This window comes from Nuphar pumila, chromosome 6 (assembly GCF_984573655.1).
Source record: "Nuphar pumila chromosome 6, dmNupPumi1.hap1.1, whole genome shotgun sequence".
Lineage (NCBI taxonomy): Eukaryota > Viridiplantae > Streptophyta > Magnoliopsida > Nymphaeales > Nymphaeaceae > Nuphar > Nuphar pumila.
This window is the reverse complement of record NC_143254.1, coordinates 116,762,315-116,777,429: the sequence shown is the minus strand read 5'-3', so window position 1 is coordinate 116,777,429 and position 15,115 is coordinate 116,762,315. Positions and strand designations below refer to the sequence as shown.

Sequence of the window (15,115 nt, the reverse complement as noted above, 5' to 3'; positions counted from 1 at the left end):
CCGGGCCAAAGCCAAAATCAAAGTCAAAGTTCAAAGTTTAAATTGACAAGCCCCGAGAGCTCATTACCCTAAAGGCAACTCCAGGTTATATAAATCTTTTGAACTTTTAAAAAATGGTTAATATATAACTAAGCCTTTTTCAATTTAGAAGAGTTTTCTTCCAAAAATCATTTCCCATAACTTAGGCAAAACAAGACAAAGCAAGGTTTAAAAAAGGTGAATAAAAAAGTTATTGCCAGATAACAATAATCCCTCACATGGGTTAAAATTATGAAAAGAATTTAGAAACTGCTCGCCCATATGCATGAATTAAGGCACCTTTGGGGTTGATTGAACCTTTACTTAATGTGTATGAGTTTTAAACCATCTTAGAGACTAAATGGCTTTGACTTTGGCTTTGAAGTTAGCCCCTGCAATAGACATCCTATGTCCATTCACACACATAATCTTTTATGGTAATCATATGTATCATGTACATATAAAAATGATGCATATGTTAGGGTCTTATGTGAAATTTCATTTCATGAGTGTTCTAGAGACAACCTAAATCTCATAGAAGGCGGCCTACACTGTTTCACTTATATAGCTGAGTCTATTAGAAATGAAAATCTGTTTGAACCACTCTAGTCATTCAAAGCCTATAGAATTCATTAAAAGACATGAATCTCAACAGTTAATTACATGTTTTGACTTGAAGATACTATCTATCTTCATATCATTTTAATGCTTATTTGATTAATCTAATAACATGTTCCTTTCATTGAATCAAGAACTTAGATGACCCAAATCACTTGGTTGAGTTTTCATCTATTTGATATGTTTTAATCTCATTCTCCCACATGTACTTTGAATAGAGCAGGCATGCCAAAAACACAAAGCATCTAATTCTAAGGTTTCTGAACCTAACTCTATAACCATGTTTTCTCCTAAGTTTCTCAAGATAAGAGGTCCCTCGATCACCATGGGGTTGTGATACACCCTATTGGAGGGTTCAGATGGAGTGGTGGTGGATTTTGTCTTTCTGAGGATTCTCTGAAATCTCTTATGGAGAATGTGGATCATATCTATATTAACCTAAAAAAGATCCAAAAATCCAAAGTCAGCTCATTCTGAATCAAAGGGTTTTGGTTGGTTCCTCGCCATTCAATAGTTATCATTGGTCTTTGAAGCTCTTTCTTTGGATTTACCCAGAGCATGTTGCAAACAACATCCCCAAGTCTGTAAGTAGTCAAGATCATCCTTGGGTTTACGAAGCTTTCACTTCAACCACGGATCATCTGGCTCAAGAGAAATTCTTTTGTTTTCCTCCTGCATTCCTCTGAATATGTTCTTGCTTTAGTGGTAAACAATGCTCTCTGTTATTTGACCCATTCCTCATACTCAGCTTAGATCATGATTGCTTTATCCAGATAACAAGTCGTCCTATATGTTTGGTTTGTTGATGCCAGCCTCGTTAGAGAGGGTGAGACTCAGAAGGGAGTCTCAAATATTTGGGGTAAGATGGTGCTCCTGTAGTGAGTCAATGGAATCCTCCAATCTTAAAGTCACACATTTAGAATGTTGAGGTTTGAACAACTATATACTTATATTTCTTTAATGCTTATTAGTTGAGGCGTCTTACTTGGTCCATCTTTGTCTCAACCTCACCTTTGGTAGAAGAAGCATTGAACACTTTAATATGGGCGGCCATGAAATTAGCCTTTAATAGCTCATGTCTATACAAACTCTTATCATGTGAAAGACAGTCTTAGATCCCCAGTATTGTAAAAAATTGGGTTGGATAGGATATTAGAATCATATATTCATTAGTGATAAAGTTTTTTTTGGTAAATATTGGTGGCTGAATTCACATGATTAATTACAATTTTTTGTTTTTTTTGTATTTTAGAAAAAAAAATGGCAAAAATAAATTGAAAATAAAAAACCAAATTTTAGTTACTTTACAAAAGAAAAATTAAAGATGGCTTTAAAAACTAAAACTAAAAAATAATTTCTACTGATTCTATCTGAAAATATTGGCTAGCTAATTTTCACATTTTTTTGAAAAAATGCTGGAATATGTAAACCAGCAAAATATGTAAATTGGGTTGCACTGAGATTTTCATTGTTTTTTATTTTATGTTTTTTCTAAAAATTCACCGTACAGATGTGATTTAGATGCTTGGTTTTATAGAAAGACTCTTAAATAATTCAATTACGATGTATAACAAGGATCTTTATCCTTATAAGATGTGGGTATGGTGTTGCCTTTGGTAGGTCCAGTCGGACGTAGACCGGGTACAATACTGAAGAATTGGATCCGGGTCTGGACACACCCGTATTCGGTAATGGTCCGACCCGTTGACACCCATAATTTCATTTCACCCCCATTCTTTCCTGCTTTGTTGAAACCGGGCCCACCCATTACTTGGATTATCTGGAAATGCAAAGGAAGATATTTAATGGGGGTGGGGACTTGGGTTGGAGCTCTCTGGCAATAGTGGACATGATGATAAAATCCAGAGGAAACCTTACTCCAACTCTCAACCACAAACTTCGATTCCACCTCAGCCGAATCCAGTATCAATGGGGCCCCCATTATGGTGGTGCTTGTTTATGTACTTCCTGGATACATGCTAAATTGCTCATAGAGAGTCCTTGGTTAGTTGGTTTAGCCTGATATAGTTGCTTTATTTACTTGGGTAACACAGAGCAATGAGTGGTGTTATCCCAATCTCAACTCACTCGTTTGCTCCATGCTCCAATACCCATTTTGCCAATCCCAGCCACAGATTTCATTGTTGCAAAACTTCAGTGATTCTCTTGAAGAGAACTGAAGCTTCAAGATCATTGACAGTAAAGAATGCAGCAACAAAACCTGCAAAAACTCCAGGTTTTTTGTTATTTTTTCGCTTTTTGTTATTTTTTTGGTTAGTGGTCTCTTTTCTTTAAGTATATGTGTGTTTTTCCAATATTGGTGAGTGACTGTGGCTTTTTGCTTCATTTTAGCTGAAGAGGATTGGAAGATTAAGCGTGAGTTTCTTTTGAAGAAAAGGGTATGCTTTTTCATGTCCATGTTGACTTAATTGCTCTAGAAATTCGGACTGCTTTGTTAGTTTGCAGGATTTTGATGATCTTGCTATCATGTGCGTGTTTTATTATTGTTATTATACTTTCCTATAGTAGTCCCTTCGCTTTTCTGTGATTCATTTTTCACTTCTTTCTTTTGGGGTATATGATGGACAAATTGTGAACTTGGTGGTGTGGACTCTGGAGTGTATGTATTTGAAGTGTAACCTGCTGACTTACATCAATAGATGTTTCATAAGAAAGTTTATGTACACATATTCTCTCTCGGAATAAACAGGCAGGAGATTAACCTTAAGTGCCTAGGAAGCTAGTTGTTACCCACTTAATTCGCTTGCATAAATTGGCTATACATGTATGTACTTTTGCTATTTGATCTGGATGGTGCCAACCATTTCTTTCAATTTGTGCCTTTTTGGTTGGGGATTGAAGAAGTCAAAACCTTTGTCTTTGGTAGTGAAATAATATGAACTGGAGAATGATAGTGAATACTCAGTGATCAATTTCAGTGAGCATGGCTAGTGATGAAGAAGTGCAAAATATTGGTTTACTGGCTAGATGACAATGGGAAAATATTTTCATAGATAACTACCACTGCAAAAGGGCATATTGGTTATTACTTAGTGATTGTTACTGTTTAGAACGTGATGCTTGTTTAATTGAATAGTGTGTTGGAAGTTGAGATAGTCTTTCTTCACAGTTGGATGTTTGGTTGTTTACTTGAAATTGTTGTTTGGTTCATTAGGTTGAGTCAGTTTGCACGTAGTTTGCTTTTCGAAACTCTGTAGAATTACTGGGTATGAGATCATTTGGATGATGATTGTGAGACGCTGTTATTAAATAGTTATGATGTATGGCCATACATAGCCTGTCTAAAGCTTAACCCTCTTGCTGATTCCCTTTCATAGAGTTTTCTAAGAAGCGAATATTACCAAAATTCATACAATATCAGAGCATAAAAGTATATTTTCCATAAAGGCGCAGTCATCTAAACTAGTTTTTTTATGAAACATATTTCTGTTTTATGGTTTATTTAGGAAAATTCAAATAAAGCAGACACGAGAAGAAGGTTCAAGTAATTTGAGTTTGGGAAAATCAATATAGGCTGTTTGAGTTAAAGGAATTAGAACATTTAACACATCTAGGGGAATAAAAATTTGTGGATCTGAAGTGTATGATCAGAAGAAATGATCAATTTCTAGTTATTACAAGTTTACCATAATGAGAATAAGCCTGGAAGTTTCAGCTTTGATCTTTCGATTGGCAACTGAACTGTGGAGAAACTGTACTTGGCTTGGGAGCTAAATATATCTTCATTCAGTGATGTATGGTTTGAGCATACATACATCTATTCATGATCCTTATCATTCTTTTTTCCATAAAGAATGATACCTATCGTGAGAGCTCATCTGTTATGATGCATGTTGAGATATTCCATGTTAAAGAAGATTAAGAAGAAGAAAAATGGATAACCTTCAAGTGTGACCGTTATTATCTTCAATTTTATCTTCAGTAGCTGCATTATTTTTGGCTTTTCATCATCTTGATTGTAAGTAAGATGGTCATGTTATAGTAAGAATATGCCCTCAAATTCTAATGTTGTAACAGAGAAACAGAATACTTAATGCACATGACTAAATGATATGATGCCAAAATATCTTTAACTTGAAACTGAAAACTATATTCTATGCGACTGGTGACACATTTACAATTTTAGTCTTGGCATGTTACGTAAAATTTTCTGCATATTTTGCTACAAGAAGTGTTTCTTACGTCTGCTTCTTCACAGGAACAGCTACTACCTTATGGCTAGTTGGAGTAGGGAAGATACTAGCCTTTTAAGATGCTATTTTTTGTCTATAATGATGACCAGACTGTCATTTATGAAATGTTTTGTGATGTAAAGCATGTTATATGGTCTCAACATTGGTGTAGGATCAAGTGTACAGATCTCTTCTCTTGAATTCGTGAACTTCTATTACTACAATTTTATTATCCTTGGAGTTATGTCTACTACATCATGTAATTCACTTAATCTGAAAACACAAGTAGATCCCAGTTCTTTCAGGTGGGAAAGCAAGTTGCTAGCTGATACTTGTAAATTCATTGGATAATTTATGCCACATGTGTCATATTTGCATGCTTTGGTGGTGTATGCATGTGTAAAATCAATTAACTGTGAGTTGACATAATAGTACCAGCCTTGTCAGCATAAATCCAAGCACTAAACTAGATATAACCCTTGGGATATGTTCTGGTCTATTACTATTCCAGGCTTCTAGCAGACTTGCAAGATGTAGCCAATAAGTTTCGAGGTTCATTCTTGGAGATGGTAAAAAAGTCAATATCCATATCATAGTTACTGGGTTCACTAGTAGCTGGTTGTCCACCTCCAAGGCCCAAGTAATCCAGCATGCTAGGACAGGATCATTTGAACTAAAAGGGTTAAGATGCAGTTGGAGCGCCAGGTTGTGTGCTTCGCTGCCGAAGTAGGCAACCTAGTAACTGGGCCATATTACACTTCAATTATCATGCTGAAAAGTAGTCTGAGCTTTCATGCTTGATTGAAACCTCAATGCACAGAGAAAGCAAATAGGTCATGCCAAACTTGTCTAAGGGATTAGTTTTGGCTTCTATCAATTGGCTCTAGACAGACCAGAAGTATACCATGATAAAACAATGTGTTTCAGTACCATAATGGAGTCAGCCACACAAAAATGCACCAATGAACATGCATATCATTGATACTCGTCGTTTCACCCACAGCCATGAACAAGTGCATGTGTTGCTAATCATCAAGCTTGCTCTTTATTGTAGGTGAGAAGTGTTGATGTAAAAGAGGCCTTGCGCCTCCAGCAGGAAAATAGTTTTGTGATTCTTGATGTACGACCAGAGGCAGAGTTTAAAGAGGTTATTTTTCTCGCCCTCTGGAAACTTTTACTTCCAGTGTTGTGTCTCAACAGTAAACTGACTGCCGAATGAAAACTCATATGCCTTATACTGTAGATGATGCCTCCATGTAGTTGCTAGTATACACCGTTTCTTTCTTCCATGCTTCATCTTCTGATAGCCCCTTATATTGTTGTTTAGTTGTTCAACATAACTCCTATTACAGTTGGCAAACATTTGTGAAAGGAAATCATGATTTGGTTACAGTTAATATAATTTTCTGTTATTACAGAATTATCTTGATTGTAAATTAGCTCATCTGGTTATCAGTTCATGAATTTACCTTTTTCTTCCTTCTATTTTATTTATTTGAATGCTTCCTCATTTCAAATTCCATAATATGCTATGGATCAGTTTTGAACTTGCATTATACATGGTGTGTAACTATTAATAACCTCTGATCAGTGAATCTGACTTAATCCTGCCTGATATATTATGCATAGGCCCACCCTCCAGGGGCAATCAATGTCCAAATTTACAGGCTTATAAAAGAGTGGACCGCATGGGATATTGCCAGACGTGCTGCATTTGCTTTCTTTGGGATATTTTCTGGCACAGAAGAAAATCCGGAATTCATGAAAGGTAATACCTTGTTTTTCCACGATTTAAATCTGAAGCATATAAACTGCAATTTTTTAGTGCAACTACATTCCTAGTTCCAAGCAATTATTAGTTCTATCAGCATTACTTAGATTTATGTCCACTGGCAGATGTGGAATCAAAATTTGAGAAAAGTGCAAAAATAATAGTGGCATGCTCATCTGGAGGAACTATGAGGCCCTCCCAAAATCTTCCTGAAGGACAGCAGTCAAGGTATTTTCTTTTCTTTTCTTTTGTAATAATTTTAATATTTTTTTTAGGTAATTTATATACAGACATGGATAATACGACGAAGTGGCACCTAAACAGCCTGGCATTTCAAAATTTGAAATAAAGGCCTAAGGTTTCATGAGTACCTTAAATTTTAAGTGCCTTTATTAGTTTCCATCAACTTAACTATAGCTATCACTTAACTATGCATAGTAAATCAAACAAGTGATGAATTTATTCATTTATTTTCTTCAAATCCTAGGTATACACACGCGAGAGACTAACACCCTCATTCTTCCCTTTACAAATTTCCCTTTTACGCAATTAGTTTTTTCATTTCTTTAGAGAGGCTAAGGGAGTGTTTCAGGTGTATTGGAGATTTAGGATTTCTTTGAGAGAGTTCTTGCTACATAGTGCATTTCTGTATTTTTCTAGTGGATTTCTTGCTCCTCCTTCGCCCGTGGATGTAAGCAAAAGGCCAAACCACATCAATCTGGTGTCTTCTTTCACACCTTTTTTCTCTATCTTCTCAATATTTTTGTGTTTCATTTGCTTGGTTCTTTTGCGACATTTATCTTGTCATCCACATATTGAAGCAGTATGATCATGGTTGTCAGTTGAGGAAGCGGGAGCGGGAAGCGAGGCACTTTCAAAATTTTAGGAAGCGGGAAGCGTGGGACCACTAGGAGCGAGTCGGGAATCGTCTCGGAAGCGACCTAGGAAGCGAAAAAAAATAAAAATAAAAAATACAAAAAAAATTAAAAAAATTGGGGAAGCGTGCTTCCCATAAAAGGGAAGCGCTTCCCATTTAAAAGTGGCGCTTCCCCGCACGCTTCAGAAGCACGACGTTTCGCGCTTCGAGGAAGCGCGCTTTCCCTTTTACCTAGGCGCTTTCGGTAACTCTGAGTATGACTATACCAGTATGAGAAAGTCCGACAAATAGTCTGATAACTTTTGGTACTGGTATGTTTTCAAGCAGAGAACTCATGCAATGAAGGAGGATGACAAGTGAGGAGGGTTGCAACTTCACACGTCCCAAAGATGGGAATCGTGTGCTTCTCTATAGACTTTAACATATTGCATGATAAGTTACAAATCTACCCTCTTGAGTGAAATACAATAGAAAGAAAAATTAAGGACACAATAGGAATAATAACAAATGACTGTACATATCATGGGTCTGAATTTGGATTCAGAACCATTGTTACATCTCAATAGCCTCCCTCAAGTGTACATGGTCACAACCATGGATAATTTGCCCTTTAAAAACCAGACTCTTTGTTTGGTGAGCCTTTTTGTGAAAAATTAACAATTTGATTTTTTGTCCCAACGGATCTTGCTTCTGATGAAATGATGGTCTTTCTCAATGTGTTGTTCTTCCATGCTGAACTGGATTCAATAAAATTTTGATGGCACTTTGATTGTCACAAAATAAGATAGATGTTGAATTTTTTTCACCCAACTCAGCCAGAAGATGTCTAATTCATGTCACTTCTCATGTAGCAGCTGTCATACAATGATACTTTCACCTCCGTGCTAGATCACACTACTGTTTTCTATTTTCTCCTATTCCACGAATCTAATTTTTTTCCTATAAACACACAATATCCAGATATTGTTTTTCTTTCGTCTAGGTTTCCTGCCCATTCAACATCGAAAAAGGCCATAACCATCAACACATCCTCATTCTGTGCTATTTTCTTGTACAATTATCCATCTCCAACATTTCATTTTAGATACTGTAAGATCCTTTTAACTTGGTTTTAACCCTAAATCTCCCCCATTTATTACTTTTTACTGTCTCTCTCTCCAAAGAAGACGAAGAAGCCTGTGATCCAGGTATGCCTCTCTGTCTCTCTGGGCTCGCCCCTTCTTCTTCTGCCCTCTCTTCGTCTTCTTCTTTTCTTCTCGTCACCTGACTCACCTCTTCTCACCCCTTGTAAAGGATAGGGTGACATGTTATAATGTGTTCAAGTCATAATAGGAGTCCTAATTGTAATAGGAATCTAGCTGATGGTATTTTGGTCATATGGCTAAGATTTAGTCCAACTCAAAGTCTTGTAAAACAGTCTTGATGCAACACAACTTTTGTACTTTTATATAAATACACACCTAGGGACATCTCCTTAAGCAAGAATATAGAGGGATATCCCCTAGTGATTTCTCATCTTTCTCTCTCTTCTTTTCCTTGTGACGTGAGGGCTGCAACTTTGTTAAAATCTAACACGGTATTAGAGCAGGGCGAGAATAAGTCTCCATCAATCAGAAGTTGCTGAAAGATTTGATCTTCCTTTATCAATCTTGATCTTCTTCTCTTGTTTCTTTCTTTCTTTATTCAAGATCTTATTTCAGAATCACACCCTCCAAAAAGAATCCAGATCTGAATCAAGTTTTACTAATATTGTTTCTAAAAAAAAGAGGTCATTAAAAAAACAAAAAAAAAAGGAAAGAAAGGTCAAACAAATCCTTTCAATAGTTTCTTTTCTTGCTTCTTGAACTTGCTTCTTTCTTTCTCTCTTTCTTGAAAGCTTACACATATCTTTACTAAGAAAAAAAAGGAAGGGTGTGAATATTGTCTGCAACACTCTCTTGGTCTGGAGTTACTGTTACTAACCAGAAAAAAAAGTGTTGGTATTGTTTCTCTCCTTGTGTCCTTTGTTATGACTACCTTAAGTTCCAGTTCTCCCATTAATTCTTTCTTCTTGAGACTCCTCCAACTTTGTTACTTGTAAAAAACATATCATTCCCTTTATCAACAACCATGGTTTGATTGGGCATCTCGATGGGACCCTACCTGTTCCTGCGGAATTCATATTACAATCTGAATCAAAGGATAGCAAGCAGATGAAAAAAACTTGTGCAAAATCTGGATTTTTCTATATGGTCTAAAAATGACCAAGCATTCGTAGCTTATATTACAATTACTTTGTCTCGAAAAGTCTTGCTTCATATTCCCACAGGCATTAATGCTTGCGATCTTTGGCAAATTTTGCATCATTGGTTTGAGCAAATCTCTACACCTAAAATTTATCGTCTGAAAGGAGAATTTAGAAGGATATCCAGAGGTGATTCTAGTGTGATAGATTATCTGAGCAAGATAAAATTTGTCATTGATAAGCTTGCAGTGACATGTGCTCCTATTGATGATGAAGATATATGCATGCAAACTCTTAGAGGTTTGGGGTCAAAATTCAATATGTTTATCACTATATACTCATGATAGAGGCCACAATCTCCCTTCAATCAGTTGTGTTCCATGTTACTAGAACACGAGGCTATGTTTGATCTTGGCACCTCTTCAGAAAAGACGAATATGGATCCCACATCTAAGGAGGTTTTGTTTACTAACTCATATTTTGGGCCTGGTCATGGTGAAAGTAGCAAAGGACATGGTAGAGCCAATTCCTTTGGTAGAGGTGTAAGGTTTTGGACCTTAGCAGTTCAAACAACGTCCAACAATTCCCAATCACATGAGGGAACTTCTCCAAGTCATGTGCGATAAGAAGACGACCTTCTGGAGAGACTCAGCTGACAACACATAATATGCAGCCTAGCTATAATTCTAATAAGGATCATGAATTCAACATGAAGCAAAGTACTCTTGGTCCGGTTCAATTTCAGCAATTTCCTTTGGTATATAAGAGACATTTTAAGGTGCAACTAGAGTCACAACCCAACCAAAGAGCTGATGGAGATGATAAAATTCAAGAAAGAACATTAGATGATGTGCATGACATAAAAGATAGTGGTGGACAACATATTCAATTAAGGAGATCTGCTAGACCGCGTCATCCGCCAGACAAGTGGGTAAGTTATGATGCCTTTTCTATTGACTTTAGATTGTTTATGGTTGTTCATCAAGAAAATGAATCATATAATTTTGCGAAGGCTTGTAAAAATAGTTTGTCAATTGAAGCTATGAATGAAGAGATAAATGCCTTGAATGAATGTGGCGTTTGGGAAGTCATAGATAGACCCATAGATAATAATATTGTTGGATGTAAATGGTTCTATAAAATTAAGTATAAGGCACATGGCAGCATTGAGAGGTATAAGACAAAACTAGTTGCCAAAGGATATACTCAGGAACATGGCCTTGACTTTGATGAAACTTTCAGTCCTGTTGTCAGAATGAGAACAATTCGTGTTATGCTTTCTTTTGTCATTTCTCTTGGTTGACAGCTATATCAACGTGATGTGAACCTTGAGAGCTAGATCCAATTTGCTGATTTTTCTTCAGAGTCTGGTTCTTATGTTGTGCAACTTCTAGATTGTAATCAGGGTCATCTTTGAACCAACAGTTGCCCTTATTGTGGCTAGACTTCTTGCAAATGAAACAAGTGAAAATAAGCCGCTGACCTTGAGTATTCGAAAGGAATATTTAGAGTAGGTAAAATACCTCCACCTCCCTAACTGTTCACTCTGCCATGTCCTCTACCACCTTGAGACAATCTTCTTCCTCTTCCATGGTCTGCATTAGTGACTAGCACCTCCTGAGTGTCATGAGATGACTCTCCATTTCCACCTATGGGCATCACATAATGTAGTAACTTGGCTCTCAACTCATCTAAGCTAAGCAACTTGGGAAGATATTGTAAAGTTATAGAAATGACATAGTATTCAAAACTGAGACCAGCGAGCGCTTGTTGAACCTTCTCTATATCATCAACAGTGCATCCCACCATTGGTAACTGATGAGTAATGGATTTCATCTTATTCATATAATCTAGAATGCACATCTACCCTTTGAATTATGAAACTCTTTCTTCAGATACATGGTTCCGACCTCTGAAATTTGCGAGTAAGTTTGGACTAGTTTGTTCCACGGATCCAAAGTTGTGCAGTCATCTTGAATGCCTACAAGCACTTCATGGGAGAGGCTATTGATCCTTTTTCATCTAGGATACATACTCTTGATCCTTGGTATGCATGATAGAAATAATGGCCCCTTTATCATCTTTATTTTCATGTACAGGATACTCCGTCTAAGTGCCCAATAAGATCCTGTGCCCTTATGAAGGTTGTGATTTGCCTTTTCAAAGTGAGAAAATTCGGGTGATTCAATTTTTAAGAAACCAGTTGAGGGAGGAAAATGAAAGACAAAGAAGGATAACTGTTTGGATACATTCGTGAAATGAAATGTAAAGAATAAGTGAACCATGGGAAGAAACAGATTCACGGACACGGATTCACAGAGAGAAACTGATTATCAATGAAATAAGCTATGTGGCACGGTAACACAAGGCTAAAATCAAAAGTAACTGTCAAACTAAAAAAGATCAAAATCTGCATTTTTTTAGATCAGATACTGCAGCAACAGAAGCAGGCAAAGCCTAAAGGAACGACCCTTACGAAAAATATGCCTTATCAATCACCTTTTATCCCCTATCTATGTGTATCGTGCCAAAAGATGAGAAAACGAGAAAGGTAGCTTGAAAATCCTGTCACCCAAGAAGATGATCAGACTGAATAAAAGGAGAATAAAGTAGATGAAAGAAATAGAAAAGAAATATAGACTAAAGAAAACTTGTTAAATAACTTGCAGCCAAGGAAGAATACACAGAGAACAAAGTCTTCTTTAGAATAGCCCAACAAGGCAAGAAAGAAGAAGATGAAGGCTTATGACAGACGAGTAGAAGGATCTCCGAAGAAAAGATATCAAGAAAGAACAAAGAAGACAAGGAGGGATGAATCAGGATCTTTGGGCTTACGTGAATGAGGCGATCTTCAATCAATTCTCTTTGATACCATGTTAACTTTTGGTACCAATATCTTTTCAATCAGAGAACTCGTGCAATGAAGGAGGACGACATGAGAGAAATAGGGCTGCAACTTCACACGTCCCAAAGATGGGAATCGTGTCCTTATCTTTAGCCTTTATAACATATTACTTGATAAGTTACAATTCTTCCCTCATGAATGAAATACAATAGAAAGACAAATGAAGGGCATAATAGAAACAAGAGCAAATAATAAAAGAATAACAAATGACTGTACATATCACGGATCCAAATTTGGATTCAGATACAAACCATCGTTAAGTCTCAACATAGTCTGGTATCGGAAGTAACTCTCCTAGAACATACAGTGTTTAATCTCTCCAATCATGCCCTGTGAGCATGCTTGCAGAAGGAATTCCTCGATCAAACCCAGCAAGAGCAAATTACTTAAGTAGACACCCATAACTCATGTAGAACACCATCAGAAAATGCATTCTCTTGTGTGATCTAGTGCAATGATGCTTATTTGATTTTTCCTTGCCAACTACCTTAACATTAATGACGCTGATTTTATGTAGAGTCTGCATATAAAAATTGCATTTTCATGGAGACATGGCATTAAATTGATAGCGGTTACCGTGTGTAGAGCTATAAACATATTGGTTACAAGTATAGACATATCTAGTTCTTAGCTTCATACACATTAATTGGGTTGATATCAAATCTGATTGATCCTACACATTTGTATTCATGTCTCATTGGATGGTTGTAGATATGACAGCTTTAACTAGGTCCCAGGTATTCAGTCATCTCGTACAAGTTTCAGGGGCTAAACATGATTATGATTTATTAATCTTCTCCAAATCGAAATGCATTATTATGTCTATCCAACCTCCTCATATCTGACTCTTTGAATCTGGAATATTGTTTCTTTAAATGGATCATATATATATATATATTTATATTTGGATCTCTATATCCATCAAGCAGATCGGACCAGCCATTGATTGGGTTCAACAAGAGCTGGATTTGTCCCACTGAAAACACTACTACCAAGTGAACAATCATCATTGATTGATGTCAACAGCAGTGATACAAAGGGGTTTGTTAAGTGAAATAGGCATTGGGTTTTACTAGATAGAAATTGGTTGTAAAGTGGTTTTTGCAGTCTTTGAGCTTGGTGGTGACCAAGTAACAATTATCTTCCCTCATAGGCAGAGTTTCCGTTTTTACCAAGCGAGTAATAACTCACTTCTACAAGTCTCTGGTACCTATCCTTCTTTATGATCAGACAGTCTGATTCCAAGACTTTGTTGCATATTAACTTTGGTATTTTTAACAGATTCCCGAAAGATGAATTTTATTGCAATTTTTTGTTTTCTTTTATCTTCATGCAGGTCTCTTATAGCAGCTTACTTGTTGACTCTGAATGGTTATGAGAATGTCTTTCACCTAGATGGTGGCCTCTATACTTGGTTTAAGGAAGGTTTACCGGAAGTTTCAGAAGAATAAACTGTGTGGATACAGTGCCGATATATCTCACTAGAGGCACTGCTGCTCTGTCCACCAAATGTGGCAAGAGTATCTTGTACCACTTTCATTTTGTAAAGAGAAGCTTCTTGAGGCTGTATATCATATCTGAATTTGGTTGAGTTATTAGAGCTGAACATTGATTCTGACATTATGGGTTCTGTCAATAACTTAATTGCAGCATTTTGCTCTTTTCTCCTCAGTTTTTGGACATAAGTCTGTCAAGATGATTTTGTGATACTTGGAAGTGCCTCAGTTTCAGTTAAACTGTGGCCTTTCATGTGTGTGTGTGTGGAAGCTGACCTTAGCAAGTTTTAGATTTGTTTCCACAGTTGTATATGATAACAATTTGTAGAATATAGAAAAATGAAACAAACAAAACTTCCTACTGTTATGTTGCTATTTTATGTCTCCCCATTTAACTGTAAACTTCAGTGTCCTCCACATTGCAAAGGAGCACTATGCTCTGTTTAAGTTTGGTTCATACATGGGAGTACTTGAAGAATATATATAGCAGTAAATTTCCCAAACCAGGATGCCATTTGCAATTCTTATCTACTTTCAAGTACCCTCTCCCCCAACCATCTGCACTTTTTTTTTCTTGTTTATATTTGATATTTAATGAGGAAACCTGGTTCAGGTGGTGGGGCCTGGGAGTGATTAATGCCTTGACAAACGGAAAATTCCCAAGCTGTTAAGATCTATCGGCTGCCCTGTTTTGTCCATTAGGGAGCCTGCTGCTTCAGCCTCAAGGCAAGTAATGAACACACCCGGTATTGAACTCAAATGTGATTTCCGTTTCTCATTTGCATGAGATTTCAAATCACATGTTTGGTTTGCTGTGGAAATGAGATTCATTTTCTCATTTATATGAGATTTCAAATCACATGTTTGGTTTGCTGTGGAAATGAGATTCATTTTCTCATTTATATGAGATTTCAAATCACATGTTTGGTTAGTTATGCAAATGAGATTCATTCTCATTTGAATGCAACCAAACATACTCTTGATGTCTTTCAACTTGAACATCTTAAGCCAAC

At 36.6% G+C, this 15,115-nt stretch overlaps 1 protein-coding gene across 1 annotated transcript; it reads left to right on the top strand.

Moving 5' to 3' along the window:
- The first annotated feature begins 2,620 nt into the window (after positions 1-2,620).
- LOC149835849 (rhodanese-like domain-containing protein 14, chloroplastic) lies at positions 2,621-14,277 on the top strand. The gene is made up of 6 exons (XM_090008785.1): positions 2,621-2,872; positions 2,989-3,035; positions 5,884-5,976; positions 6,459-6,597; positions 6,726-6,828; positions 13,943-14,277. Exons 1-6 carry the CDS (start codon positions 2,695-2,697, stop codon positions 14,055-14,057), a joined length of 675 nt encoding a protein of 224 aa, XP_089864911.1. The 5' UTR covers positions 2,621-2,694; the 3' UTR covers positions 14,058-14,277.
- The last annotated feature ends 838 nt before the right edge of the window (positions 14,278-15,115 follow it).

What these genes read in the sequence shown, in the direction of transcription:
- LOC149835849 (XM_090008785.1), top strand. Translation starts at nt 2,695, where the DNA reads ATGAGTGGTGTTATCCCAATCTCAACTCACTCGTTTGCTCCATGCTCC. An exon ending in AAAACCTGCAAAAACTCCAG is followed by an intron (nt 2,873 to 2,988) that starts GTTTTTTGTTAT and finishes GCTTCATTTTAG; the next exon opens with CTGAAGAGGATTGGAAGATT. An exon ending in CCTGAAGGACAGCAGTCAAG is followed by an intron (nt 6,829 to 13,942) that starts GTATTTTCTTTT and finishes ATCTTCATGCAG; the next exon opens with GTCTCTTATAGCAGCTTACT.